General features: G+C 44.7%; 2 protein-coding genes across 2 annotated transcripts in view; one reads left to right on the top strand and one right to left on the bottom strand.

The window, feature by feature from the left end:
- Positions 1-190: 190 nt before the first annotated feature.
- Positions 191-24,350, bottom strand: cul3b (cullin 3b). Its single transcript, XM_080844732.1, has 16 exons — positions 24,108-24,350; positions 19,261-19,458; positions 13,825-13,938; positions 11,133-11,293; positions 10,340-10,454; positions 8,971-9,199; positions 8,451-8,596; positions 8,037-8,213; positions 6,826-6,996; positions 5,824-5,931; positions 5,577-5,701; positions 5,155-5,251; positions 4,789-4,923; positions 3,579-3,765; positions 2,728-2,873; positions 191-427 (listed from the first exon to the last, which is right to left on the bottom strand). Exons 1-16 carry the CDS (start codon positions 24,168-24,170, stop codon positions 296-298), a joined length of 2,304 nt encoding a protein of 767 aa, XP_080700858.1. The 5' UTR covers positions 24,171-24,350; the 3' UTR covers positions 191-295.
- Positions 24,205-27,234, top strand: part of LOC308369984 (guanylate cyclase soluble subunit beta-2-like) — a gene marked incomplete at both ends in the record, with an annotated part of 12,845 nt that continues 9,815 nt past the window's right edge. The window contains 6 exons of the mRNA XM_080844543.1: positions 24,205-24,255; positions 25,737-25,810; positions 26,017-26,111; positions 26,202-26,362; positions 26,466-26,565; positions 26,670-26,896. Of these exons, the coding sequence (XP_080700669.1) occupies positions 24,205-24,255; positions 25,737-25,810; positions 26,017-26,111; positions 26,202-26,362; positions 26,466-26,565; positions 26,670-26,896 (708 nt within the window). The remainder of the gene's footprint in view (positions 24,256-25,736; positions 25,811-26,016; positions 26,112-26,201; positions 26,363-26,465; positions 26,566-26,669; positions 26,897-27,234) is intronic.

The following is a 27,234-nucleotide window of genomic DNA, read 5'->3' as shown; positions in this document are numbered from 1 at the left end:
TGCCCCCCCCCCCCCCCACCCCCACCCCAGCCCCAAACTGGGATCCATCCCAGCTCCTCTGAGGACCACAGAAGAGATTTATTTAAAATGACCAAGAGCACTTACCAGGTTTCTTGAAAACATTTTGGTAGAGAACTCTATGGTAGGAAAGGCCAGTCCCCCCCCCTCCCCCGTCCCCAGGTTTTGCCCAGTATCAATGAGAAAAAAAGAAACCCCCAGTTCATGCGTGTAACACAGTTCCAAAAGAAATCTCTCTTGTCATTTTCGTTTTCCACGTCACTGTATTTTGCATTCTTTATGCTACATATGTGTACACTTTGCGATCCTCCGGTGTTCTTGCCAAGTATTCTCTCTCAATAAGTCCTTCAATGCGCTTCTTAATCACCACAGGACTGGGAAGGAATCGCGCTTTCAGTTGCTGGGTTACCTGGAGACAACAGAGTGAACAGAACAAGGAAGTTATTCATGAACCTCATACATCTCGAAAATCACTCAACTAGGTCCTCCGAATGTGACGAGCATTAGAAGATCTACTTTCATGAACCTCACACATCTCGAAAATCACTCAACTAGGTCCCCCGAATGTGACGAGCATTAGAAGATCTACTTTCATGAACCTCATACATCTCTAAAATCCCTCAACTAGGTCCCCCGAATGTGACGAGCATTAGAATATCTACTTTCATGAACCACGAACACCTAAAATCACTCAACTAGGTCCTCCGAATGTGACGAGCATTAGAATATCTACTTTCTTGAACAACATACATCTCGAAAATCACTCAACTAGGTCCCCCGAATGTGACGAGCATTAGAATATCTACTTTCATTAACAACATACACCTAAAATCACTCAACTAGGTCCTCCGAATGTGACGAGCATTACAATATCTACTTTCATGAACCACGAACACCTAAAATCACTCAACTAGGTCCCCCGAATGTGACGAGCATTAGAAGATCTACTTTCATGAACCTCATACATCTCTAAAATCACTCAACTAGGTCCCCCGAATGTGACGAGCATTAGAAGATCTACTTTCATGAACCTCATACATCTCTAAAATCACTCAACTAGGTCCTCCGAATGTGACGAGCATTAGAAGATCTGCTTTCATGAACCTCATACATCTCTAAAATCACTCAACTAGGTCCTCCGAATGTGACGAGCATTAGAAGATCTGCTTTCATGAACCTCATACATCTCTAAAATCACTCAACTAGGTCCCCCGAATGTGACGAGCATTAGAATATCTACTTTCTTGAATCACGTACACCTAAAATCACTCAACTAGGTCCTCCGAATGTGACGAGCATTAGAAGATCTGCTTTCATTAACAACATACATCTCTAAAATCACTCAACTAGGTCCCCCGAATGTGACGAGCATTAGAATATCTACTTTCATGAACCACGAACACCTAAAATCACTCAACTAGGTCCCCCGAATGTGACGAGCATTAGAAGATCTACTTTCATGAACCACGAACACCTAAAATCACTCAACTAGGTCCTCCGAATGTGACGAGCATTAGAAGATCTGCTTTCATTAACAACATACACCTAAAATCACTCAACTAGGTCCTCCGAATGTGACGAGCATTAGAAGATCTGCTTTCATTAACAACATACACCACAAATCACTCAACTAGGCCCTCCGAATGTGACGAGCATTAGAATATCTACTTTCTTGAATCCCGTACACCTAAAATCACTCAACTAGGTCCTCCGAATGTGACGAGCATTAGAATATCTACTTTCATGAACCTCATACATCTCTAAAATCACTCAACTAGGTCCCCCGAATGTGACGAGCATTAGAATATCTACTTTCATGAACCTCATACATCTCTAAAATCACTCAACTAGGTCCCCGAATGTGACGAGCATTAGAATATCTACTTTCTTGAACCTCATACATCTCTAAAATCACTCAACTAGGTCCTCCGAATGTGACGAGCATTAGAATATCTACTTTCATGAACCACGAACACCTAAAATCACTCAACTAGGTCCCCCGAATGTGACGAGCATTAGAAGATCTGCTTTCATTAACAACATACACCTAAAATCACTCAACTAGGTCCTCCGAATGTGACGAGCATTAGAAGATCTGCTTTCATTAACAACATACACCTAAAATCACTCAACTAGGCCCTTCGAATGTGACGAGCATTAGAAGATCTGCTTTCATTAACAACATACACCTAAAATCACTCAACTAGGCCGTTGGAATGTGACGAGCATTAGAAGATCTGCTTTCATGTTGACAGGGTGCCAGAATCTGTGGTGCCTCACTCAGCTTCTAACTCTGAGAAAGCACGGCACCATTCTCACACAGATCACATATCCTGTCTTTACGCAGACGCCTATGACCTATTCTCCTAATTACATAACTGCTTTTCAATGCACACAGGCACACAGCATAGTGCAGCTTACTTTCCAAAAGACAAAGAAAAAAAGGTGTGTGTTTGAGAGTCTGTAGCCCAGTGAAATGATTCTGGTACACAATACTAGGACATTGCAGTTGTGTGTGTGTTCACTCACATCCACAAAGTACAATATAACTAAGTTATACAATCTGAACACCTTATGATCATCATAATTTGTGTTCACAAAAAAACCCTCTCTTTTCCAAACCTTATTGTAAGTGTTAGTGTAGATATTCTAACCCAACTCTGGCTTTGAAATGAAGGAACAGAAAGCTGGCCATGCTGCTGGTCTCACCTCTGAAACTAGAACGTTGTGTTGCATCTTCTTCCTGGACTTCATGATGCGCACGATGGCCGCCTCGATCTCGTGCTTCCGGTCGTCATCCACCTTCTGCCGCGTCTCCTTTCGCTCGGGGTCCGACTCGCCCTGCTTGGCAGCCACTGCAGTGGAATAGCACACACACACACACACACACACACACACACACACACACACACACACACACACACACACACACACACACACACACACACACACAGACGCAGACGCACAGACACACACGCCAAATTCAAGTTAAAAACTCATGTCAATTTCAGCTAATCATGAACAGATGAACAAAATCAGTCATTGTAAAAAAAATCCAATAATCCTTTGAACTGGATGTAAGAGAGAGTGTTGGTGTTCTTTAACCCTAGAGTGTTTATATGAGAGAGAGAGAGAGAGAAAGAAAGAGAGAGAGAGAGAGAGAGAGAAAGAGAGAGAGAGAGAGAGAGAGTGTTGGTGTTCTTTAACCCTAGAGTGTATGTGTGTTTTTATGAGAGAGAGAGAGAGAGTGTTGGTGTTCTTTAACCCTAGAGTGTATGTGTGTTTTTATGAGAGAGAGAGAGAGAGAGAGTGTTGGTGTTCTTTAACCCTAGAGTGTATGTGTGTTTTTATGAGAGAGAGAGAGAGAGAGAGTGTTGGTGTTCTTTAACCCTAGAGTGTATGTGTGTTTTTATGAGAGAGAGAGAGAAAGAGAGAGAGAGAGAGAGAGAGAATGTTGGTGTTCTTTAACCCTAGAGTGTATGTGTGTATGTGAGAGAGAGAGAGAAAGAGAGAGAGAAAGAGAGAGAGAGAGAGAGAGAAAGAGAGAGAGAGTGTCTCACCTGTCTGGATCTTTACTCTGTGCAGTTTGGAGGTGAACTGGTCGTTGACGGTGAACACGTGTCCGTTCTCGATCTCCTTGGACTTGGGCTCCTTGGTGAGGACCCGCTGCGTGGGCTTCCCACACGCCAGAGACTGCAGCGCCCGCACCAGCTCCCGCTCGGGGATGTCCGTCTCCTGCTGGATCTCCTGCTCACGTCAGGCGCCACACACGGAGGGAGGGGGGGATAGCCGGAGTGGTGGGAGAGAGTGAGAAAGAGAGAGAAGGAGGGGGAGAGAGGTGGGGGGTCAGGGCTCGTGATATTCTCGACAGAACATTTATCTTTACTTGTTGTTTACTTTCTTTACATGTTCACCGACACGCTACACTCTTGTAGAGAAAAAAACCTCCTCAGGTCTGTGGGTCGACGACCATGCCTTAAATCCTGACCTACACTCATAACTGACTCGGACATGAGAACAGTGAACTCATCAGCCCAAACCTCACACAACTGCAGCTGCCCACCAGGATTTCTACACAAGCAAACAGGTAGCATTCATGTTCACAGAGAATCCACAGAGTTTGTGTTGCTCAGATAAGAGAGCACTTATACTGTTTAGGTATCCAGTTAGCACTTAGCACAATACACTACCATTAAAAGGAGAAAATAAAACCTTGGACAAACACAATTTCTCGTCAAAAACTAGAAGCCTACAGAAGCCACACAAAAGCAATGGTCTGTGGTCAGTTGTTTATGTCAATAAACAAGCCTCGTGTTCAAAACTGACTGCTCTTGGCCACGTTAAGAGGCAGAGGGCCAGACTTCAAGCCAACCATCAAATGTGGCCTGTGAAACTACAGGGTGACTCGAGGCTGCGCTGCCCTACTCAAACCAGCAGGGGGCTCTGGACCAGTTCTAGTCCTGGAGCCGATATGAACCACAGTCCTATCAGAACTTGATAACCACTTACTCAGAGTTAACATATTATATTTAAGGGCAACGAGCAAAGCTTGTTGTGCATAAACTAAAGCGGTCGTGTGGCGAGTGGAAGCACTGCGCTGATCAATCCATGTTTGCTCTTAGGAACTTGTTTATGGTATTAAATTAGAAAAAATTATTTTGCCAAGTAATTATATTAGCTTTAGTTAATGCGCAGCAGACTTGTTGCTTTGCTCGATGCCCGTCAGTGAAATGAGAGCCCTGAGAGCTGTGTTGAACAGGATGGGAGTACCTCAAAATTGGACTTCTCCCTGTTGTTGAAGAGCATGAGGATGGTCATCTGGAAGGTGGACACTTGCAGTATGTGCTTCCTGGTGTTGGATCCTGTCACCTGGGCGCCTCCGACTCCTGCATCCGAACCATCCTCCTGGGAGAGTAGAGAGTGTGTGAAACAGTCAGACAGTCAAACTGCTCTCAACCTCAGCCATCCTCCCGGGAAAAAGGACAGATTAAACCAGAAAGAGTAGTGCCTTTCTATCAGGTAAACATCCTGGATTTCAAATCAAACTAGGTGCTACTGATTTATCTCGTTGTGCTTAGATAAACCAACTAAGCTACAGTCTTGGACATAGAGAGAGTAATTGTTCTCTGACGGTACCTTTTTGATTGGGCCGTAGAACGTGGCGTTGAGGTCCGCGGAGCCCATGTGGTGCTGCAGGGTGAGTTGTCTGCCGCTGTGTTTAGCCAGATAGAACCTAAACCACACCAACACCACACCACACCACACCAACACAACACCAGTCACAAACCAACGGACAAGAAACACCAGCTCAATACATCTGAACTTTAGTTTAGAAGCAAATGAAACAAATAAACCTTTACATGTTGAAATCACATACTGCAGACTATTAAATCTCTGGAGTAAATGAGCCTTTACATGTTGATATCACATACTGCAGACTACTGACTCTCTGCTTACTGCCAGCATGGATTAATAAATAAACTGGCTAGTTATTTGTTCTGAACAATAGGTGTAGACTTGGAAGAGATTAAGGCCAACAGCATCAACTGTGCCCTGACCTTCTGAAGACCTCAAAGGCGTGTCTGGGTGAGGGGGGGATGTTGCATTTGGGCGTGGCGGACTGGGTTGGCCAGTATCCTGTAGTGAGAACTCTTACTGTGAGGTCCACACCGCCTAAAGACACCTGCAGAGAGAAGACAAGGAAATAAAGGAATACTGTTTCAAATGTCAGAAAACTGAACTTGTGGATCAAATTCATCGGAGCCACTCTGGACACTGAGAGGTGTGTGTGTGTGTGTGTCTCACCCCAGTTGATTGTAGATGCTGTCGGAACTCGTCCATGGTTGTGTTTGAGATGCTCATGTCTCTGAACATGCCTTCCAGTTTAGAGGTGAACTGACATCCGCACTCGGTCTGCAAAAACACACAACAGCTTCATCACACACACAGCTTCCACTCATTTAAATCAAACAACAGCTCTATCACACACACAGCTTCCACTCATTTAAATCAAACAACAGCTCCATCACACACAGAACTTCCACTCATTTAAATCAAACAACAGCTCCATCACACACAGAACTTCCACTCATTTAAATCAAACAACAGCTCCATCACACACAGAACTTCCACTCATTTAAATCAAACAACAGCTTCATCACACACAGAACTTCCACTCATTTAAATCAAACAACAGCTCTATCACACACAGAACTTCCACTCATTTAAATCAAACAACAGCTCTATCACACACAGAACTTCCACTCATTTAAATCAAACAACAGCTTCATCACACACAGAACTTCCACTCATTTAAATCAAACAACAGCTCTATCACACACAGAACTTCCACTCATTTAAATCAAACAACAGCTCTATCACACACAGAACTTCCACTCATTTAAATCAAACAACAGCTCTTTCACACACAGAGCTTCCACTCATTTTACCAACTTCCTCCCAAACCATTTTTTTTTTTTTTTATTAGCTGAAAACACATTTCTATCCCTAAATGTGAGTCTCTTCAGTTTTTTACTATAAATGCACCACACCAACAACTTCAGTTTGAGAAGAACTACGCCTGACACAGAAATGACAGTTTCAGGTCAGCTCAATAATTCAAAAAATTTGAGTTATCCAAAGTAATTTTTAACTCTTTTATTGCTCGGAAAACAGAATTTTAATTTTCCCTAACTCTCCCATAATGCCACTGGGAATTCATGCCTATACTAATGTGGATTGGCTAACTGGATGGGCATCCTTTAGCCTCCTTTGGAAAAGCAGCGGTCTGTTTCCCCCAGGGCTCACCTTGAGTTTGGAGATCATATTTTTCTCGGAGTCGTCGGAGACGCTCTTGTTGGTGAGGAGTCTTCTGGCCAGGTGCTGCTTGTAGTACCTCTCGAACACATCCTTCTCCTGCATGAAGCGGAACAGCACCATGGCCTTGTCCAGGATGGACTCCACCTCCTGCTCCGTCAGCTACACACAGGGGCAAGAGAGAGAGTGTGTGTGTTAGAGTGTGTGTGTTAGTGTGTGTTAGTGTGTGTGTGTTAGTGTGTGTGTTTGTTTGTTACAGAGTGCGTGTGGGTGTGTGTGTGTGTGTGTGTGTGTGTGTAATAGAGAGAGTGCGTGTGAGTGTGCATGTGTGTGATAGAGAGCGTGCGGGCAGTGTGTGTGTGTGTTAGAGTGTGCGTGGGTTTGTGTGTGTGTTAGAGAGTGTGTGTGTGAGAGATAGAGCGTCTGTGTAATTGTGTGTGTGTGCGTGTGTGTTAGAGAGTGTGAGGGCTGTGTGTGTGTGTGTGTGTGTGTGTGTGTTAGAGCGTGTGTACTCTGCTTCTGCGGCAGTGCTGATAGTGCTTTATTGAATTCTGCACATCAACATGACGCCAGTAATGATTTCAGATGCCGTAGCCGAGCCAGAGACTTCATTAGGGTATTAGCCAGCTAACAGCACACATCACCCATGTTTGTGTTCCCTGCTTGTGTTCCCTGTTTGTGTTCCCTGTTTGTGTTCCCTGTTTGTGTTCCCTGTTTGTGTTCCCTGTTTGTGTTCCATGTTTGTGTTCCATGTTTGTGTTCCACGTTTATGTTCCCTGTTTGTGTTCCCTGTTTGTGTTCCCTGTTTGTGTTCCATGTTTGTGTTCCCTGTTTGTGTTCCACGTTTGTGTTCCAGGTTTGTGTTCCACGTTTGTGTTCCACGTTTGTGTTCCCTGTTTGTGTTCCATGTTTGTGTTCCCTGTTTGTGTTCCCTGTTTGTGTTCCATGTTTGTGTTCCATGTTTGTGTTCCATGTTTGTGTTCCATGTTTGTGTTCCATGTTTGTGTTCCATGTTTGTGTTCCATGTTTGTGTTGTCTTACAGACTGAACGGGACAATTACATCTTTGGGTTTGTCTTTGTTGAGGTTCACAGACACAGACACTCACACACACACAAGTAAGTGAAGACTTACTCCTTTGACTCCCTTCTTGAGCTTATCACACACACACACACACACACACACAGGAACGTGAAGACTTACTCCTTTGACTCCCTTCTTGAGCTTGTCATCAATGAAGAGGGACAGGTACTCTGGTGAGCGCGAGTTCAGGTTGAGGAAGTACTCAAAGTCGCCCGCAATGGTCTGCTTGAAGAGGCGGTCGTTGTTGAAGGACTCCAGGAGGAATCGGTCGAAACGAGACTTCAGGTCCAGGAGACCCTGACATCGGCGAGGGAGAGAGAGAGAAGACAGGACATCACACACAGAACATCTACAGAAACACCACCACTCTACTCTACTCTATGTTCACAATTTACTCTACGGGGATGACTGTTACTCATGTGCACAGACAGACAGACAGACACATTTCTTTTCTTTTGGTTTAAATGTGTCTGTGTTTAGTGTGTTTCAGGTGCTGGCTCTCAGGTATGTGTGACGTGCGGGTGGAGTGCTTACCTGGATGTAGTCCACAGGGTTTTTGCCCTCCCCCTCCTCAGACACCAGAGCCTTGCCTTGCTCCCGCAGGTAGGAGCTCATGCACTCACACATGGTCTTCAGGCCGTTTGGCACGCGGCTGAACAGCTTGTACATACAAGCCAGGTCTAAAAAACACACACGCACAAACATGACATACTGTTTTGCAATGAACCTCGGACAAAACCATGACAGACACAACCTAGAAGACAGAATCTAAAATACAACGGTCTCATCAATTACTGAAAGCACAGCATAAATAAAAAGATCCCCCCCCCAGAATCACTAGTGATGTACCAAAATGCTTTGACCCGATTACAGTCCTAAGCCATGATATCCTTGTTAAAAATGCATGTAGCATGATACACCTTCTGTCAACAACGTGTCAAATAAAACAATGATTCGAACATTGAACCATGACCAAAACACTCCTCACGTACCAGATACCTCAACAGTATCACAATGCTTAGCGACTCATGAGAACGCGTGTAGCTGACCACACCTTCTGTCTTGCCGTTCTTGAGCATGTGGACCAGGCCCGAGTTCTCCATCTCCACGATGGTCTTCATGTGCTTGGAGATGAGCTCCCGCTCCACCACCTTCACGATGGGCTCCTCTGTGGACTTGTCCAGGCAGTGCATCACCCGCTCGATCTCCTCGTTGATCCGCGCCTCCACCTTCTTGATGTAGACGCTGGCACAGTTCTCTGCTAGGAACTTCTGGCTCTCCATCTGAGGAGATGCAGGAGGTGAGATAGGGAGAGGGAGAGAGAGGGAGAGAGAGGAGAGGGGAAAAGAGAGAGAGAACAGAGAGACAGAGAGAGAGAGAGAGAGAGAGAGAGAAAATGAGAGAGGAGAGAGAGAGGAGAGGGGAGAGAGAGAGAGAGAGCAGAGGGAGGGAGGGAGAGAGAGAGAGAGAGAGGAGAGGGGAGAGAGAGAGCAGAGGGAGAGAAAGAGAGAGAACAGAGGGGAAGAGAGAGAGAACCGGGGGAGAGGAGAGAGAGAACAGAGGGAGAGAGGAGAGAGAGCAGAGGGAGAGAGGAGAGAGAGAGAAAAAGAAAGAGAGAGCAGAGAGGGGCGAGAGAGAGAGAGGAGAACACTAATTGAATCACTCTAAATGTTCCATGGTCGATGGCCATCCACCCTTGAGCAAAGGGAGAAACCTCATGTCTGTGGGTTAATAAGAAGTCACGAGAACCTTCAAGTCATGCCATGAACCCATAAATGATGTGGACATGAAAACAGGTAGGCCTGAACCTGCCAGCCCTGTCCCAACTGCAGCTGCCCACGATGAGGTCACTACACAAGCATAGAGGCAACACTGAGTCCCACATGCCTTCCATACAGCTTAACATAGCACACAGCCTAACAGAGCACACAGCCTAACATAGCACACAGCCTAACAGAGCACACAGCCTAACAGAGCACACAGCCTAACAGAGCACACAGCCTAACAGAGCACACAGCCTAACAGAGCACACAGCCTAACAGAGCACACAGCCTAACATAGCACACAGCCTAACAGAGCACACAGCCTAACAGAGCACACAGCCTAACAGAGCACACAGCCTAACAGAGCACACAGCCTAACAGAGCACACAGCCTAACAGAGCACACAGCCTAACAGAGCACACAGCCTAACATAGCACACAGCCTAACAGAGCACACAGCCTAACAGAGCACACAGCCTAACAGAGCACACAGCCTAACAGAGCACACAGCCTAACAGAGCACACAGTCTGTTTACAGATCTACGCTGTACGGTGCCGCAGTTCGACGCACACACAGTACGAATTATCTCCAAATCAAATCTGTGCGCTGTTAAACAGTATTCAAATCAATTAAACTGGCAAGGCAAGGCAGCTCACAAACCTGGAAAAATTCTGCTGACATTTCTAAAAACGGGGCCTCGAAATCCTCTTCGTAAACCGACCTCCCCTCCAGGCCTAAGATCATCAGCATCTGGCAAGCGTTACGGATGGCCCCCCTGACACGGACAAAGGAGGGCAAAAAAGAGAAAGGAGTGAATCAGATGAAGAAATGGAAGAACCCCTTTGCATCCGCGCTGGCTTGAGAAGCACTCATGACATGAATACATCAACGGAAGAGGAGTGGGGGGGGATATCTCCAGCAGCCATCCAGCTAGTTTCATGCTAATTCACTCTCATTCCTACTCCATGCAAGTACTAATCAGATTTTCTGTTGACTGCATCTGCTAAGGAAATGTTTAAAAGTAGTTATTGTTTCCAGAATAATCATAGATCTAGTTTAGAGCTGGAAAGAAATCCTAAATTCACACGTAACCCAGCACACTTGGCTAGTGAAAGGTGAAAGTTCTTTTCTTTTCAGGTTTCTTGCACTCTTGCAAGTACTGCCTGCTGCCAAATCTATGATACATGATAGCATTTAATCCAAAAGTGACTTGGGGACAATCTTTTAAGGAGAGTTTAAGGTGACCTTCCTGTCCTGTTTATCCTGTCTAACGTTTGTCTCTGTCAAATCACTATGACTCTTATCAGTGTTCAGGCATAACCTTAAAAAAGCCCATTTTGATCTTGAAGTAGGAATACGGGGTGTGTGTGTGTGTGTGTGTGTGTGTGTGTGTGTAAGAGAGTGTGTGTGTTAGCGTGTGTGCGTGCTTTAGCGTGAGTGTGTGAGCTCGCACCTGTCCACCACCTCTCCCTTCCTCTCGCGGGCGATCATGTCGAGGAGTGTTTGTCTCAGGTGGTCTCGTATGCAGCCGTAGCGCACCACCTGGTCTCGGAAGATGATCAGCCCCAGGTTGTACACGTTCTCCACGTTGTTCTGTTGGACGTACACCCGGTCCTGGGAGAACAATCACAGCCTGCATCAGCCACCAATCAACACTCATCATATCGAAGAAACGGCCTGTCAAAAACTCAAAAAGTACTGTACATCAATGGTGTGCAACCTATACTCCTTTAAAAGGCTATAGAAAAAACAACCCTATAACTAGTAGGGCTGTCAACGAATATTCGAAGTTCGAATATTCGTTCGAATGGTATCCAAAAACGCGAATTCGAACGTGAAAATTAATATTCGAATGTGAAAAAACACTCCCGCGGTACAAGCGCCTCTATCTGCTTTGTGAATGAGCCTCTGACTGTTCGCGATGTCCCTCATGTAATGTTTAGTACTGATCTTATCAGGACTCTTATTGTGAAATGATGCGTGAACCGGAAACTAGTGTAACGTACCTGAGAGTGGAAGACGGTTGATTTAATAAAGACTCCTGAACTTGCAGTATATGTGGATACTAGGGATGCAACGGTACAGTGTGGCCACGGTTCGGTTTGTATCACGGTTTTTGGGCCACGGTAACGGTTCGGTTTCGATATATCAATATTATCCTGCCGCTAACACGCATTAGGTTATATTTGTCTTTTCTATTTCAAGTCAACAAGGTGCTTCTACTCACACTTGCAGAGACAATGCAAGATGCAATTAAATGTAAAAAGGGCACATATTAAGTCAAATCACAAAATGTATTTTAAACAAGGAACACTATTCTGGCCTTCTGTAAAAAACAGGCAATATTAAATATAGTAAAGTGCAGTACCTACTGTAAAGTAATGTGAAATGTAAACATTGACATTATTCAATAAACTCAAACAACAAACATTGTCATTCACACACTTAAACCCTAGAAAATACTTAACTGTTATAAATACACCCTTAAAGAACAGAACAAACCTCCTCTCTCCTAGTCACTTCGTACAGTTCTGGAATTATTTTGCTGCTGAAATGCGTGCGGGAGGGGATATTAAAACGAGGATCAATGGTCTTTATCCTGTGACGGAATCCCGTGCCTAAAACTACTGAATAGGGCTGCATGTCTTTCCCTATGAAGACGCCCATTGATTTGGTTATTGCCTTGTGTTTTTCGGAATTATTTGCATATTGTTGCTGAAATGCTGCAGCAATGGATGGTTGTGTTTTCGGCGACAAACCGTGCTGCTCCGCTTATAGTTACAGCCGGGTGATGACGGGGCAAGTGGCTCAACATGTTGGATGTATTACCTGTGGAGTAGGCGATCGTAGTAAAGCAATGCTTGCACACCGTGCTTTGCTTGCTGACGATCTTTTTCCCTTTATCATCATACTCCACACTGAACCCAAAATGTTCCCATACAGCTGATTTGTAAGATGACGGTGCCTCTTTCTTTTCTCCGTGTCTTGTTGACTTGCCAAGATCGTGCTGCAACAGGGTTAGTTTCGTTTACCCCACATGGAGCTCCAGCGTCTGCATTCAGAGCGCTGATTGGCTCTTGGGAAAGTCAGTACAATTCTGATTGGTTGTTGCATGGTTGTGGAGCGCAGAACTCATCCCCTGGGTCCCAAACAGTCATGGCTATCGCCCAATACATGCGTGCATTCATTATAACCACATATTAAATTAAAAGTTTAATGTCACCCATACCGTAATATCGCGGTTCACCTGGGTCAACCGAACCGAACAAGGCGAACCGAACGGTTCGCTAAAATACCGAAAACCGTTGCATCCCTAGTGGATACCGGGTAATACTTTCTATGATAAAGTACAAGTCAATACATGGTGTCAGAAGTGGGATAATATTCGAATGTGAAAAAACACTCCCACGGTACAAGCGCCTATCTGCTTTGTGAATGAGCCTCTGTCTGTTCGCGATGTCCCTCGTTTTAAAGTAAGGAAGCAGTGCTGCTTGCGATGATCGTTCTTATAGCCTAATGCTTTTTTTCCATTGAGAATAACCCAGCAGTTTAGCCACGGTTGCACTACATTACAAAATCATATAGCCTACGTTCATCATTTTTGCTCCTGGCGATTTCAATTGGTTGTCTGTGCAAGACAACAGACATGGACATTTATTCTTTCTTATTCACAACTGTTCTGAGCTGGACTTACACAGGCTATGCCATTCAATAAGCATCCGAAGTAGAGCAGGTGAGCTAGTAGTCTGGTTGGTGAAAGCTGCTGTAACGCAATGTTCTCGGCAAAGTCCGAGACAGCTTTTTTTCGCATTATTGACGTATTGACGGCAACTGCGTTAAATAGGCAACCAGATATTCGAATAGTTCGAATTCGTGATTTTTTTCCAAACGAACATTCGAATGTCATTTTTGAGCAATTTTGACAGCCCTAATAACTAGTCTAAAGGTTATTGATACTGTGTAGGTCAATAAAAAAAAGTGATACGAGGATATTTTTTAAATACAGTGATGGTCCAAAAGTGTGAAAGTGAAGGTGTGAAACGCTATGTTCATTGTAATGCAGGTCTCAGTCTACAGCTGTAAGAGTATCCAAAGGTGTGTGTGTGTGTGTTGAAACACACGCAGAGGAGCAGTGACACACACACCATGTACATGAGGATGTCTCTGATCATGACCATGGCTGTCTGATGGTCGTTCCAGGCTTGGTTGAGGGTCTGTAGGAAGTTGTTGTTGAGGGAGTTGAGCACATCTTCTCGAACCTGAGGAAGACAAGAGACAAGGGGTGAGACGTTGTGAGTTATTTGGCCCGAGTGTCCTTAGGCAAAGGAGAACAAGCACAGAATAGCTGGTGTTGAGGGGAGGGGTATTTCTATCATCTGAATACTGAGAGGGAATTTCATCTCCAATTGACTCACTTGTGAGACGTTTCTAACCCATGTGTGTTGCAAAGGATCCACATGCCGCTAAAATGAGTCTGTCTATGACTGGGCAAACAACCAACACCACTAATATTTGAGCTCAGCTTTCGAGAAAACCATACAGACGAACTCAGATCTCCAGATCATTACAGCTGACCCTCTGTTCATAGGACTCCACTCCTATACGCCCTTCATAACACGCTACTTCAACCAAAAACACTCTTCAGTCAATCCTCCCCTTTAGCAGCCAGTTGCAGTGTGACATGCCGAAGCGTTCATCGTCTCCAGTGAAAGCAGGTAAAGTGAGCGGGCTTTAAAGTTTATGAGTGGAGCATCAGACTGCACAGCTGTCAGGCAAGTCCATAAAGCTCCGATTGATTCTCTCCACCACACACACACACACACACACACACACACTTTCGGCCCACAAATAGAGCCTCTTTTGAAGACCATCCGTGACCCTTGACCCCTAACCCCTGACCCTTGGGCCTGCACCCCTAGGCAATCTTTCATACAACGGAGGCCAGTTCGCCCACTACCAGACTACACACTGGACAGGTCTGCTAAGCTCCTTCTGCAGAGGGGGGAGGCCCTGGCCTTTCAGTTTCAAGCAGTCAGGTTCAGAACAGGTTTGTGTGTGTGTGTGTGTGTGTGAGAGAGAGTGTGAGTGTGAGTGTGAGTGTGAGTGTGAGTGTGAGTGTGAGTGAGAGAGAGAGAAAAATAATTGTGTTTGTGTGTGTCAGTGTGTACAACAGGGAGGGGGAGTATGTGTATTTGTGTGTGTGAGGGAGAGAGAGAGAGGATTTGTGTTTGTGTGTGACAGTATGTAGGAAAGAGAGTGTGTGTGTGTGTGTGTGTGTGTGTGTGTGTGTGTGTGTCCCTGCATTGCCAGCTGGATTAAAGCAGCTCCCGGGCACTTGGGAAATGAATGCCAGCCTTGACCTCGAGTCTCTGCTAAAATGCCCCACAATCACAGATAAGCCCCTGTGCCTCTGTGCCTCTGGGGCAACCTGCTCCTCCTGAAGCAGGGCAGGGTATTAGGGCAGTGATTATGCCACAGCACCCTCTCTGGGTCAGCGACAGCACTGCCAACTGCCCCCCTCTCTACCATCACTGGGCTTAACTGCCCCCCTCTCTACTACTCTACCATCACTGGGCTTAACTGCCCCCCTCCTTACTACTCTACCATCACTGGGATAAACTGCCCCCCTCTCTACTACTCTACCATCACTGGGCTTAACTGCCCCCCTCCTTACTACTCTACCATCACTGGGATAAACTGCCCCCCTCTCTACCATCACTGGGCTTAACTGCCCCCCTCCTTACTACTCTACCATCACTGGGATAAACTGCCCCCCTCTCTACCATCACTGGGCTTAACTGCCCCCCTCCTTACTACTCTACCATCACTGGGATAAACTGCCCCCCTCTCTACTGCTCATAGGCAAGGCTTGCCACTATGCTAACCAAATCCCTCATAGGCAAGGCTTGCCACTAATGCTAACCAAATCCCTCATAGGCAAGGCTTGCCACTAATGCTAACCAAAGCACTCATAGGCAAGGCTTGCCACTAATGCTAACCAAAGCACTCATAGGCAAGGCTTGCCACTAATGCTAACCAAAGCACCCATAGGCAAGGCTTGCCACTAATGCTAACCAAAGCACCCATAGGCAAGGCTTGCCACTAATGCTAACCGAAGCACTCATAGGCAAGGCTTGCCACTAATGCTAACCAAAGCACTCATAGGCAAGGCTTGCCACTAATGCTAACCAAAGCACCCATAGGCAAGGCTTGCTACTCTGCAGCCAATTTTGCAACCACCCCAGGCAGAAAGATCAGCCTCCTCCCTTAAAACATCTCTGTGAGGCTTGGCCAGATCTGAGCCAGGTCTCAGCCACATCCCAGCAACACTGTCCAGAAAAGTACTTGCACTGCAGCACATGGGCAAATAAATCAAACTTCACACACATAGTAACCAACACAACAAACAAACAAACAAACATACAAACAAAAACACACAGATGATGCGATGTGATGTAATTAATAATGCGATCAGAGAGCGGGGCACTGTTGTCATTGGGTATACTGTATAACGTGTGCTTTCTGAGAGGCCAGAGTCTGGGTCATTGGGTATACTGTATAACATGTGCTTTCTGAGAGGCCAGAGTCTGGGTCATTTGGGATACTGTATAACATGTGCTTTCTGAGAGGCCAGAGTCTGGGTCATTTGGGATACTGTATAACGTGTGCTTTCTGAGAGGCCAGAGTCTGGGTCATTGGGTATACTGTATAACATGTGCTTTCTGAGAGGCCAGAGTCTGGGTCATTTGGGATACTGTATAACATGTGCTTTCTGAGAGGCCAGAGTCTGGGTCATTTGGGATACTGTATAACATGTGCTTTCTGAGAGGCCAGAGTCTGGGTCATTTGGGATACTGTATAACTGTGCTTTCTGAGAGGCCAGAGTCTCTGGGTGTATGGGTACCTGAGCATAAACTCTATGCCACTCCAGAGAAACTAGCACACAGCCAGTCAGAAAAGCCCCCATTTGAATAACAAATGTAGAGTGTGAGCCAGGCCAAATACTTCACATCATTACTCCTGCTACCCCAGAGGGGGCCCTCACAGCACAGCAGCACTGGCCAGCAAGATTACACCACAGAGAGGAGGGAGATAAGGAAGGGGTGGGGAGAGAGAGAGAAAGGGGGGAGAGAGAGGGGGGGGGTGAGAGTGAGAGTGAGGGGGGGAGAGACAGGGAGAGAGAGAGAGAAAGAGAGGGAGAGAAGGTGGGGGAGAGAGAGAGAGGAAGAGAGAGAGAGAGGGGGAGGGAAGGAGAGAGGGAGAGAGAGAGAAGGAGAGAGGGAAAGAGAGAGAGGGAGAGAGAGAGAGAAGGAGAGAGAGGGAGAGAGAGAGAAAGGGGGAGAGAAAGCAAGGGAGAGAGAGAGGGAGAGAGAAAGAGAGGGAGAGGAAGAAAAGAGGAGAAGTGGATTTGAGGAAGGTCAAAGCCAGGGAATTCCACCTTGCATAACACTACGGCATACTTTCCTGCTCTTAATTAATAATGACTGGAAATAATTCATGCTGTTGCAGAAATCTCTTCTTGAACGTTGAGGTTTCTTGTATTGATCATTTTCTATCGGTTAGACAAATGAAACTCCTGGCCACGCAAGACAAGCAGGAACACGTCTGCAGAGTTAGAATCATCCCTAATAACCTGAACATGTCATCATGTCTGCAGAGTTAGAATCATCCCTGATAATCTGAACATGTAATCATGTCTGCACAGTTAGAATCATCCCTGATAATCTGAACATGTAATCATGTCTGCAGAGATAGAATCATCCCTGATAATCTGAACATGTAATCATGTCTGCAGAGTTAGAATCATCCCTGATAACCTGAACATGTAATCACGTCTGCAGAGTTAGAATCATCCCTAATAACCTGAACATGTAATCATGTCTGCACAGTTAGAATATCCCCAATAACCTGAACATGTAATCATGTCTGCACAGTTAGAATCATCCCTGATAACCTGAACATGTAATCATGTCTGCACAGTTAGAATATCCCTAATAACCTGAACATGTAATCATGTCTGCACAGTTAGAATCATCCCTGATAACCTGAACATGTAATCAGCTTGTTTCCTGTCCCACCTCTGGCACTTTCTACACTCTCAAATTATCCAGTAAACTTCTTAACTGTTGACATTTGTAAGGAGGGCTGGTAACAAAGATATATCAGCAGAAAGTTGTTTAAAATAGTAAAAGGTTGAATGATACTAATAAGCCTCAGCTGCTGCTACCATCAGCATACATCAGGAAGAGAACCACTTTCATTCAAGGTCTGGGGCCTACAGTACAGTCTGGCTAAAGACTCACTCTTCACTGGGGCCTACAGTCTGGCTAAAGACTCACTCTTCACTGGGACCTACAGTCCGGCTAAAGACTCACTCTTCACTGGGACCTACAGTCCGGCTAAAGACTCACTCTTCACTGGGACCTACAGTACAGTCTGGATAAAGACTCTCTCTTCACTGGGACCTACAGTCTGGCTTAAGACTCACTCTTCACTGGGACCTACAGTACAGTCTGGCTTAAGACTCACTCTTCACTGGGGCCTACAGTACAGTCTGGCTAAAGACTCTCTCTTCACTGGGGACTACAGTCTGGCTAAAGACTCTCTCTTCACTGGGACCTACAGTACAGTCCGGCTAAAGACTCACTCTTCACTGGGCCTACAGTACAGTCTGGCTAAAGACTCTCTCTTCACTAGGGCCTACAGTACAGTCTGGCTGAAGACTCTCTCTTCACTGGGGCCTACAGTACAGTCTGGCTAAAGACTCACTCACTGGGCCTACAGTTACAGTCTGGCTAAAGACTCTCTCTTCACTGGGGCCTACAGTACAGTCTGGCTAAAGACTCTCTCTTCACTGGGACCTACAGTACAGTCTGGATAAAGACTCTCTCTTCACTGGGACCTACAGTACAGTCTGGATAAAGACTCTCTCTTCACGGGGCCTACAGTACAGTCTGGATAAAGACTCTCTCTTCACTGGGACCTACAGTACAGTCTGGATAAAGACTCTCTCTTCACTGGGACCTACAGTCTGGCTGAAGACTCACTCTTCAGAGGGAGCAAGTGTGTGTGATGACGTGTGTGTGATGACGTGTGTGTGTGTGTGTGTGAGAGAGTGTGAGTTTGTGTGTGTGTGTGTGTGTGTGTGGTACAAAAAGTTTCAGACCACAATGAGCGCAGTGATTACAGATTTGGCAGAGCCCGGCTCCACCGCTGCGCTCATCTCTGAGGCTAACTAAGACCGTGGCGCTACAGGGCCTTTTATGACGCTAGGCTAACTAAGACCGTGACGCTACAGGGCCTTTCATGACGCAAGGCTAACTAAGACCGTGACGCTACAGGGCCTTTCATGACGCTAGGCTAACTAAGACCGTGACGCTACAGGGCCTTTCATGACGCTAGGCTAACTAAGACCGTGACGCTACAGGGCCTTGCATGACGCTAGGCTAACTAAGACGTGACGCTACAGGGCCTTTCATGACGCTAGGCTAACTAAGACCGTGACGCTACAGGGCCTTTCATGACGCTAGGCCTCTGAGCCTCTCATGTGGTGGTGACTTGTTTGGAGAGTGAAGCCTTACTTTGTTGATGAGGTGCTCTGTGACGACCTCTCGCAGGCCTGTGTACAGCTTCTCCCCGTGCTTGTGCAACACCATGGTGTAGGCATTCCTGTAGAGCTCCTCGAAGCTCAGGCCACTGTTGTTCTTCCTCTGGATCTCCTGGATGGCGTTCTTCAGAAGGTCCCAGATGTTGTTGACATACTTCTCATCCATAGTCATCTGTCGGGGGGCAGAAAGGTGCATTTAGACAAACATACAGATGCCAGGGAGTTCTCATTTTGACCAATGAAATCATGAGGTGCAATCTGAACGGGGTTCTATGACTCTGGAATGCTCGCTTGTTACTGTAGCACTCTAGTCATTCACTCACAATCTCTTCCAAAAGCCTGTTTTCTGTGCTAGCTAGTTAATTCAGGTTGTGCTGAGCGTTAGTCACGCAGAGAGATAGAGGGAGAGGGAGAGAGATAGAGGGGGAGAGAGAGAGAGAGAGAGAGAGAGGGCGAGAGGGAGAGAGGGAGAGAGAGAGAGACAGACACTCAGGTTCTGTTCAGTTAGCGCCCTACACTGGGAGACCCAAAGAAGGCTACTGCACAAACTGAAAAGCAGTTTGTTCCGCTGGGATAGGTCTGGCCGACAAACACCCAGGCCCCCTCAGGTGCGGGGGAAATAGCATGCATATTTGCATGATGCAACAGTGCTGTAATCAGGTGTAATAAAATTCAAAGCATACATCTCTCACACACCATCATGATCAGGCCAAACCCATTCCAATGACGACGTGTGAGATTTACAGGCGGCCACACTAACGCGCCAGCCACAGTGGAACAGTGATCTCAGCACTCATTTCCAATGGCAATGACAAGCGTGCTGTAAACATCGCACAGACACAACTGTCCACTCCACACTTGGGTCCTGTGTGCTTAAAGTCACAATACAACAAAAAGGAACACAGGAAAAAGCACAGATACAGATGTGAGTGTGAGAGAGAGAGAGAGAGAAAGAGAGAGGGAGAGAGAGAGAGAGAGAGACAGACAGACAGACACAGAAAGAGAGACAACAGACACAGAGAGACAGACAGACAGAGAGAGAGTCAGACATTCATAGAGTAAGACAGACATTCACAGAGAGAGAGAGAGAGAGAGAGAGAGAGAGAGAGTCAAACAGACACAGAGAGAGTCAGAGAGGGGGAGAGTGTGTGTATGTGAGTGAGAGAGAGAGAGAGAGAGAGAGAGAGGGGGAGAGGGGGGGAGAGACCCCTGTGAGAGGCTGAACAAGAGGAAACCTGAATGCATAAGTAATAAGTGGGTCTAACATTGAGCAATAAAAGGGTAGAGACTGCGGGGGGTATAAGCACAGTAGGAACTACCATCTGAACAACACGCCAGGTTAATTAAGCCCACAGCAACCTCATCCTTCCACACTTTTCATTCTTCTTCACCTTGCCATGGATCTGTGTGTCCTCTAGTTCTTTAGAATGCTGAAGACACACAGGATGTGATGTAAGCATGCTGAGGTGCACCGTGGAAGGCATCTGGCTCAGTCCCGGCCCTGATCTGGCAGATGCCTGCCACAGTCAGGGCTGGAAGGGTTCCAGAGACAGCTGGACATTGGGAGGAAGCTGTCCTCCATGCAGGTTTGGGTACACATACACACTCTCACGGTCATGTTCCTGTACTGGTTTTCTGAATACTCAGTGGCTTACTATGTGATGGGTCACTAAGTACACAGCTACTCATCATAAGGTAGGGAACAAGGCCTGCGGCTAATAGTCCAGGTGACAGGTGACAGACAGACAGTGTGGAATCTTCTTTTGGCCTTTAAGAAGCATAAACACCACACAGTCACACAGCCGACATACATCTCTGAGGTGTCTTGTGTTAATGAACCAGAGATCTGGGCCGTGACTACAACAGCGCACTTGAGCACTTCAAACACTGACTTTCAGTGCTTAGGGCATTCACACTGACAGGCCCAGCAGAATTCAGGGCACTGAAAGTACCCACACTGCAACCGGTCAAAAAATGCAGTGTGAAACAATGGACACTTCTCTCCCTAAACGGGCGCCGTCTTGGCTGCTTGGCGGAAGAGGAGGAGCACTTTCGGCAGCTTTTCAGTTTGGAAAGTTGACTGACTGACACCTCGCAAATCACTTCAACCATTGTGGCTGGTAACAATAACTGTGTTATCTGATAGTACAGTGTCTATTTCTCGGGTAACTTTTGAAAAATCAGAGCGAGAAAACGCCAAAAGATGTACATTTACATACAAAACACAGCCGTCAGCGTCTTTTTGAGATCATCAGTAACTGTTTAGACTGTAACTACAAACATCCCTTAAAACAAACACTGGATGTTAACCTATACAGGGTATACTACATAACAATATACCGCATAATCAAAATGTTCCATTCTGGCCTAAGATAACAACAACATAGTCACATTCCTAGTGAAAGCTACCAGGTTACATCCAGAAAATAACGACATGAAAATGTAGGGTTTATGAGAAGACTTGCAGTGTTGCCCAAAGAGACATTGCCAAAATAACGGGAGATAGTGAATGCATTAGTCATTATCATAAGTACATGTATAAGTTGTATTCTAAAATTACACACTGCGTCTTAATTCTTTCTAGCTGTTGCTTAATCAGTCAACTGCACCTTTAAGGAATCCAGTAACACATTACCAGAAGTTATGTCAGTATGAAATGAAGCTAACCACAACGAAAGCAAAACAATTCATAAACCTACATTACATAATTCTAGATTTTTGTCAGCTACTCAGCACATTGCTCACTAGTAAGCATAATATAGGATTTGAGGATGACTTATAAATTAAAATGTAATGACCAAATACTTGTGAGTAACAGTTTTCCTGTTATCCTTGCTTTAGTGGGTGTTTTGTTTGGAAGAGTTTTGGCAGCTTGACCGGCAAGTGATTTTGGCAATAGATCGCTTCACCTTTTCGGTCATGTGACCTTGAACTGGGAAAGCAAACCACAACAAACCTCTCTACCTAGGCTACAGGAGTCTAGAAAGTCCAGTTTAGTTGTCTCTGAATCACTGGAAAAAAAAGTTCAGTGACAAAACTAGGTTTTGAGTTTCTAAAGCCTACCCTTACAAAGAAGTGCTCTTGTGTGGGGCGTCTGGTGTACCTACTGACCATTCCGTCACACACAAGCTTTGCACCAGGAATCATAACAGAACTGACAGCATTCCACCAAGCCAGTGCAAAGATAGCCTGGAAATTGCAGAGACGCTCTGAGCCATCGGACGCCATCTCTTTAATTAATAGTTATGATATATTAGTGGCTTCTCGCGTGTATCGACATCTACTTGAAGTTCCATGATAACGGAGACAAATCACTCTTTTGGTTTGAAAGGAAAAGGACATGCATTACATGCAACGGCTTGGGGTGGCTCAAATGTGTGGCTGCTGAGAGGTATGAACACACTTTCGACAAAGACTGACCAAATGTTAAGGAATATACAATATAGACCAATCAAATGAGCGGTAAGTGCATTAAACGCCTCAAAACAAACTCTGCATGTAGAATACTGGTCCATGCTGAGAACGTACACCAAATATCATAATGGCAAGCATACAGATGGCTTCATAGTCCTTCACACTATGGCAGCAAAAGATTAATGGATATGTCTAATTCATATTTTTCATAAAGACCTGATGTATAATACACTGTTGTTTCACTGTTTCAGTAGTAGGAAATAAAGCTGGTAAGTCTTACAAGGTCAGATTGCTTGACAACACTGCATTGTCTTAAAGAAATAACACGCGCACACACACACACACACACACACACACACACACACACACACACACACACACACACACACACACACACACACACACACACACACACACACACACACACACACACACACACACACACACACACACACACAACAAACTGAAGGTTTCCATTGCCTGGCAAACAACGTCATCTTGCTGGCAAAGAAGCTAACAAGAATGTCAACAGTAGTGTAACAATCTCCAAATAACGATCAATGTTGCGAACGACAACCTTCACCAACATGTTACATTGCCAAGTTAACAAACATTTTGACGACAGGCCCTCTTCTTTCAAGTGAATGACAAACGTCTCAGTGGTAGAAAATGTTCAGCCACAACCAAAGTGGTGTTTCTGGTATTGCCACCATGCGTTACTCTACTACTTACACCAATCTAAAAAACAGTGTTTCTCAGTAGTATAACCTGATATTGACGTTTTATGATAATGTTGGCTTGATGTTGTCATTCTCATGATCAACATAGCTAGCTAGCAGTTTTAACTTGCTGCCAAAAAACATAATCCAGGATTTATTGCCACGTAAACAGAGAAGACATGAGCTATTATCTACAGTGCCAATATAAAGTATTTATATGCATCTATATACCAACTGTAGGAGACCAAAATACACTATGAAAAATAAACAAGTTTATTGCTAGCTAACGTTACGTGCCATCCGTATTGAAACTCACACAGCTAGCGTTAGCAGGCTAGCAAGACAGCTAATAAGTGTCAACAGGGGCCTTTGCTAAATAGTAAGCTAGCTAACAAAGGTACAGCCGAACTGTTTAGCTAACTAGCTAGCTAACGTTAGCTAAACAACGAGTTGGTGTGAGGTTTGTTCTAGCTACTGCAATAAACGAGTAGCTAGCTAAAGGATAATTCTGACAATGCAATTATATGTCATGATAAAATAATATATAGTGATGGATAACTGAAAAAGTAGCTAGCTCCAAATTGATCATTATACGTTAGGCCTGTAGACCTGCGCCATCTGATTATATCCTCGCTGCTCGAGTAAGGGGCTAGCCGAGAAAGTTGTTCTGTCTACGGCCGGTACTTACAGGAAAAGCTCGTATTCTCATCTTGGTGTCCTTCTTGGGGCCGCCTTTGCTAAGGTTGGACATACTTAGGTTTCTTTATTTAACTGTAACTATTTACATGAAAATCTTCTCTGGGAAGGGACAAAGGAGTAAGTTGGTGGAGCCGACTGTCAGCTTCCACTTGACCTTCCCCGAAAGTGAGTGTCCCCTCTCCGCGATTAGTTGTTGACAATCCACTGCCGTTTTCACTCAACTCTGCCTCCACATTCAATGATGGCGGACCACCAGCTATCGCTGAATGAGGCTTATGAACTGCAACTCACGCGAGAATAAAAATGCGCTGTTGTGAAAATATGTAGCCTATACATTTCTAAATATGCCCATATTAAATATGAGACTATTGTCAAAAAACAACAACAACAAAACAAAAAGAACAGTGCAAACCACACATGCAAATGTAACGCGTTATTCAAGTTTAGTAGCAGCCTAAGTTGTATTATTTTTATTATTATTATCAATGATATTAGCCTACTCATAAAAAAAAAAAAAAATACTCATAATAATAATAATATTCATCATCATCATCATCATCATCATCATTATGAACATCAGGACTCTGTGCTTCATCCAGCGATTGGAAATCTAGGCTATTTGTAGGCTACTGTAAAATTCTTGCCCCAAACTGTCCCTCAATAGGCCAGTTTATGTGTTTTTCCCACATGTACACACTTGAGAGTTAAGTTGGGTTGAGTTTGACTTGTTTCATATAACAGAGGTCAGATTATACAGACTTTGAAGGCTGCCATAAAAACTTCTACAACAATCTGCCAACAACAATTATCTGTTTTTGTAAAATCACTTTTGGGTTTCTTAAATTTTTGTCAATAGGCCTACATTGTTTTCAAAAATGATATTCTTCCAACGACACTCTCAATCAGTTTAGAGATTTAAGGAAGACTTTAATAGCACCTGAAAAAATATTGCAACTTATCTTTATAAAAGTAAGAGTCTTTTCTTTATTAATTCATTCCTAACATTAAAGAGGTGGAGAAATCATCTTATAAATATGCGTCTTATAAATATGACAAATGCGGCGACTCATGCCCTGGCAATAAGACAGTCCGAAGTGGTTAATGAGGAAGATATAGCCGCGTATTGGATGTAACAGTCTATTGGGGCATGACAGTTTTCGTGTTGATGTCTTGGAGCCTATACAACAGCGCTGCGTGCTAGCTTCGACATCATCCTTGAGACGGTCGCCTGATACCCTGGAGATTTCAGCAAAGAATAATTAATTTCACTTAATACAGAACATATGGTTGATTGTAAGACAATTTTGTTCAACAGAATTAACGGCAACATTGCGTAGATCATCCATTACTTGCTTGAAAACGCAAAACATTCAAACGACCCTTCATGAAAATAAGATGTCAAGTTTTTGAGGAGGGCTTTATGGAGCAAAGGAAAAGCGATGGTGAGTCCGGATGAGCTTTTCATGTTTTATATTAAATGTCAAATTATTATCTACTTAAATTGAATCTCTTTGAAAATTCCTGAACAATTCAGAAACAAAGTAAGATCTGATTAATTCGTTCGTTCCGTACAGTTAATGGCTTTCAATTAACTTGTATCTTCTTGTGTCATCATCAGTATGGATTTATCAACACGTGTCTGAAGTCGCTTGTGATAGAAAAGTTTGGAGAAGACACTTGGGACAAACTCAGGTATCCCTATGGAATATAGTCACGAAAACAGAGAGCATCTCGTATGCAGAGTGTTTCCGGTTTGCCCCAAGAGGGGGCAGTGCAGCCCATATTATTACCGTTCAAAAGAAAAAACTATTACTGAAAACTTCAGTAAAATCAGTTTGCATTTTTCACTTAAAATTAACTTTTATGTGTTACTTTTATTTATTATTACCATTTTGCAGGGATGAGGCAGGTGTTCAAGACACTTTCATGACCTATGAGGTGTACAAGGATGACATAACAATGAGATTAGTCTCAGAGGCCTGCAAGCTACTAGGTAACATAAATCACATCTATGCTCTATTCACTGTTTGTTATTGTTATATATTTGACCAAACAACTGCTCATACACTGTATGTGTCTGAAGATGTTAAGGCAGACATCGTGTTGAGACAGTTTGGCGAGTACTTCTTCGAATTTTGCAAGAGATCTGGGTATGACCATATGTTGCGAACCCTTGGAGGAACCCTTTTTGAATTCATTGAGAATCTGGACGCTCTCCATGGCTTCCTGTCCCTCTCCTATAAGGTAACTTTGTTGTTGTATGCAACTCATGCACTGACAGAAATTCTGTTAGATTTTACTCATAGCTTGAAACAAATCACAGACCGAAGGCCATCTTTGTTTTTAGGAGATGAATGCACCCTCGTTTAGAGTGGAGAAGAACAAAGATGGGTCCATGCTGCTGCATTATTACTCTGACCGCAGGGGTCTCTGCCATATCGTCCCGGGTGATTACTAAAGGATTTGTTGTATATAATATATGATAACGTTTTATCATTCTGTAGTGGTAGTGTTGCATAATGATTGGGTTATTTATGAATTCATTTTTCAGGTATAATTGGCGCAGTGGCGAGAGACTTTTTCAACAGCACAATAACAATGGAGATAGTGAACCAGACCGAGGAGGTGGAGAGGACAGGGAAGAAGGAGCACGTGGTCTTCCTGGTGACGCAGCACATGGCACTGCCAGAGAGGAGCGCTGTAAATTATGCCCTGTCGCCAACTGCCCAACACCCAACCAAAACCCTTACATGTGATGCCACCCATTTCAGCAAGGAGGTAAACTCTCATACACAAGAGATCCTGAGTAAGCGGGAGGTTTATTGTAATTGCTAATACAGCCCTGTGATGTGTAAAGAATGACATTTTTGCAGAAGAAGCATCAGACGGTCTGCCCCTCCAGGAGGAACCACTGGGATATGATCAGGGCTTTACTACGTCTGGGAAAAGGTGCATGGCAATCAACACTACAACACAACATAGTCACTTTAAACTAATACAAAGTGAATTGCTACATAGAGCCAACTCATCAAAGACCATGGTGTGGTGTGAACCACCAGTTTCAGCAACTATCTGGGAGGGAACCTATTGATTTATTTAAGTCTGGTCTATACAGT

The sequence above is a fragment of the Sprattus sprattus genome, assembly GCF_963457725.1.
Source record: "Sprattus sprattus genome assembly, chromosome: 9".
NCBI lineage: Eukaryota > Metazoa > Chordata > Actinopteri > Clupeiformes > Clupeidae > Sprattus > Sprattus sprattus.
The sequence above is the reverse complement of the archived record's forward strand: the minus strand, read 5'-3'. Positions and strand labels throughout refer to the sequence as shown.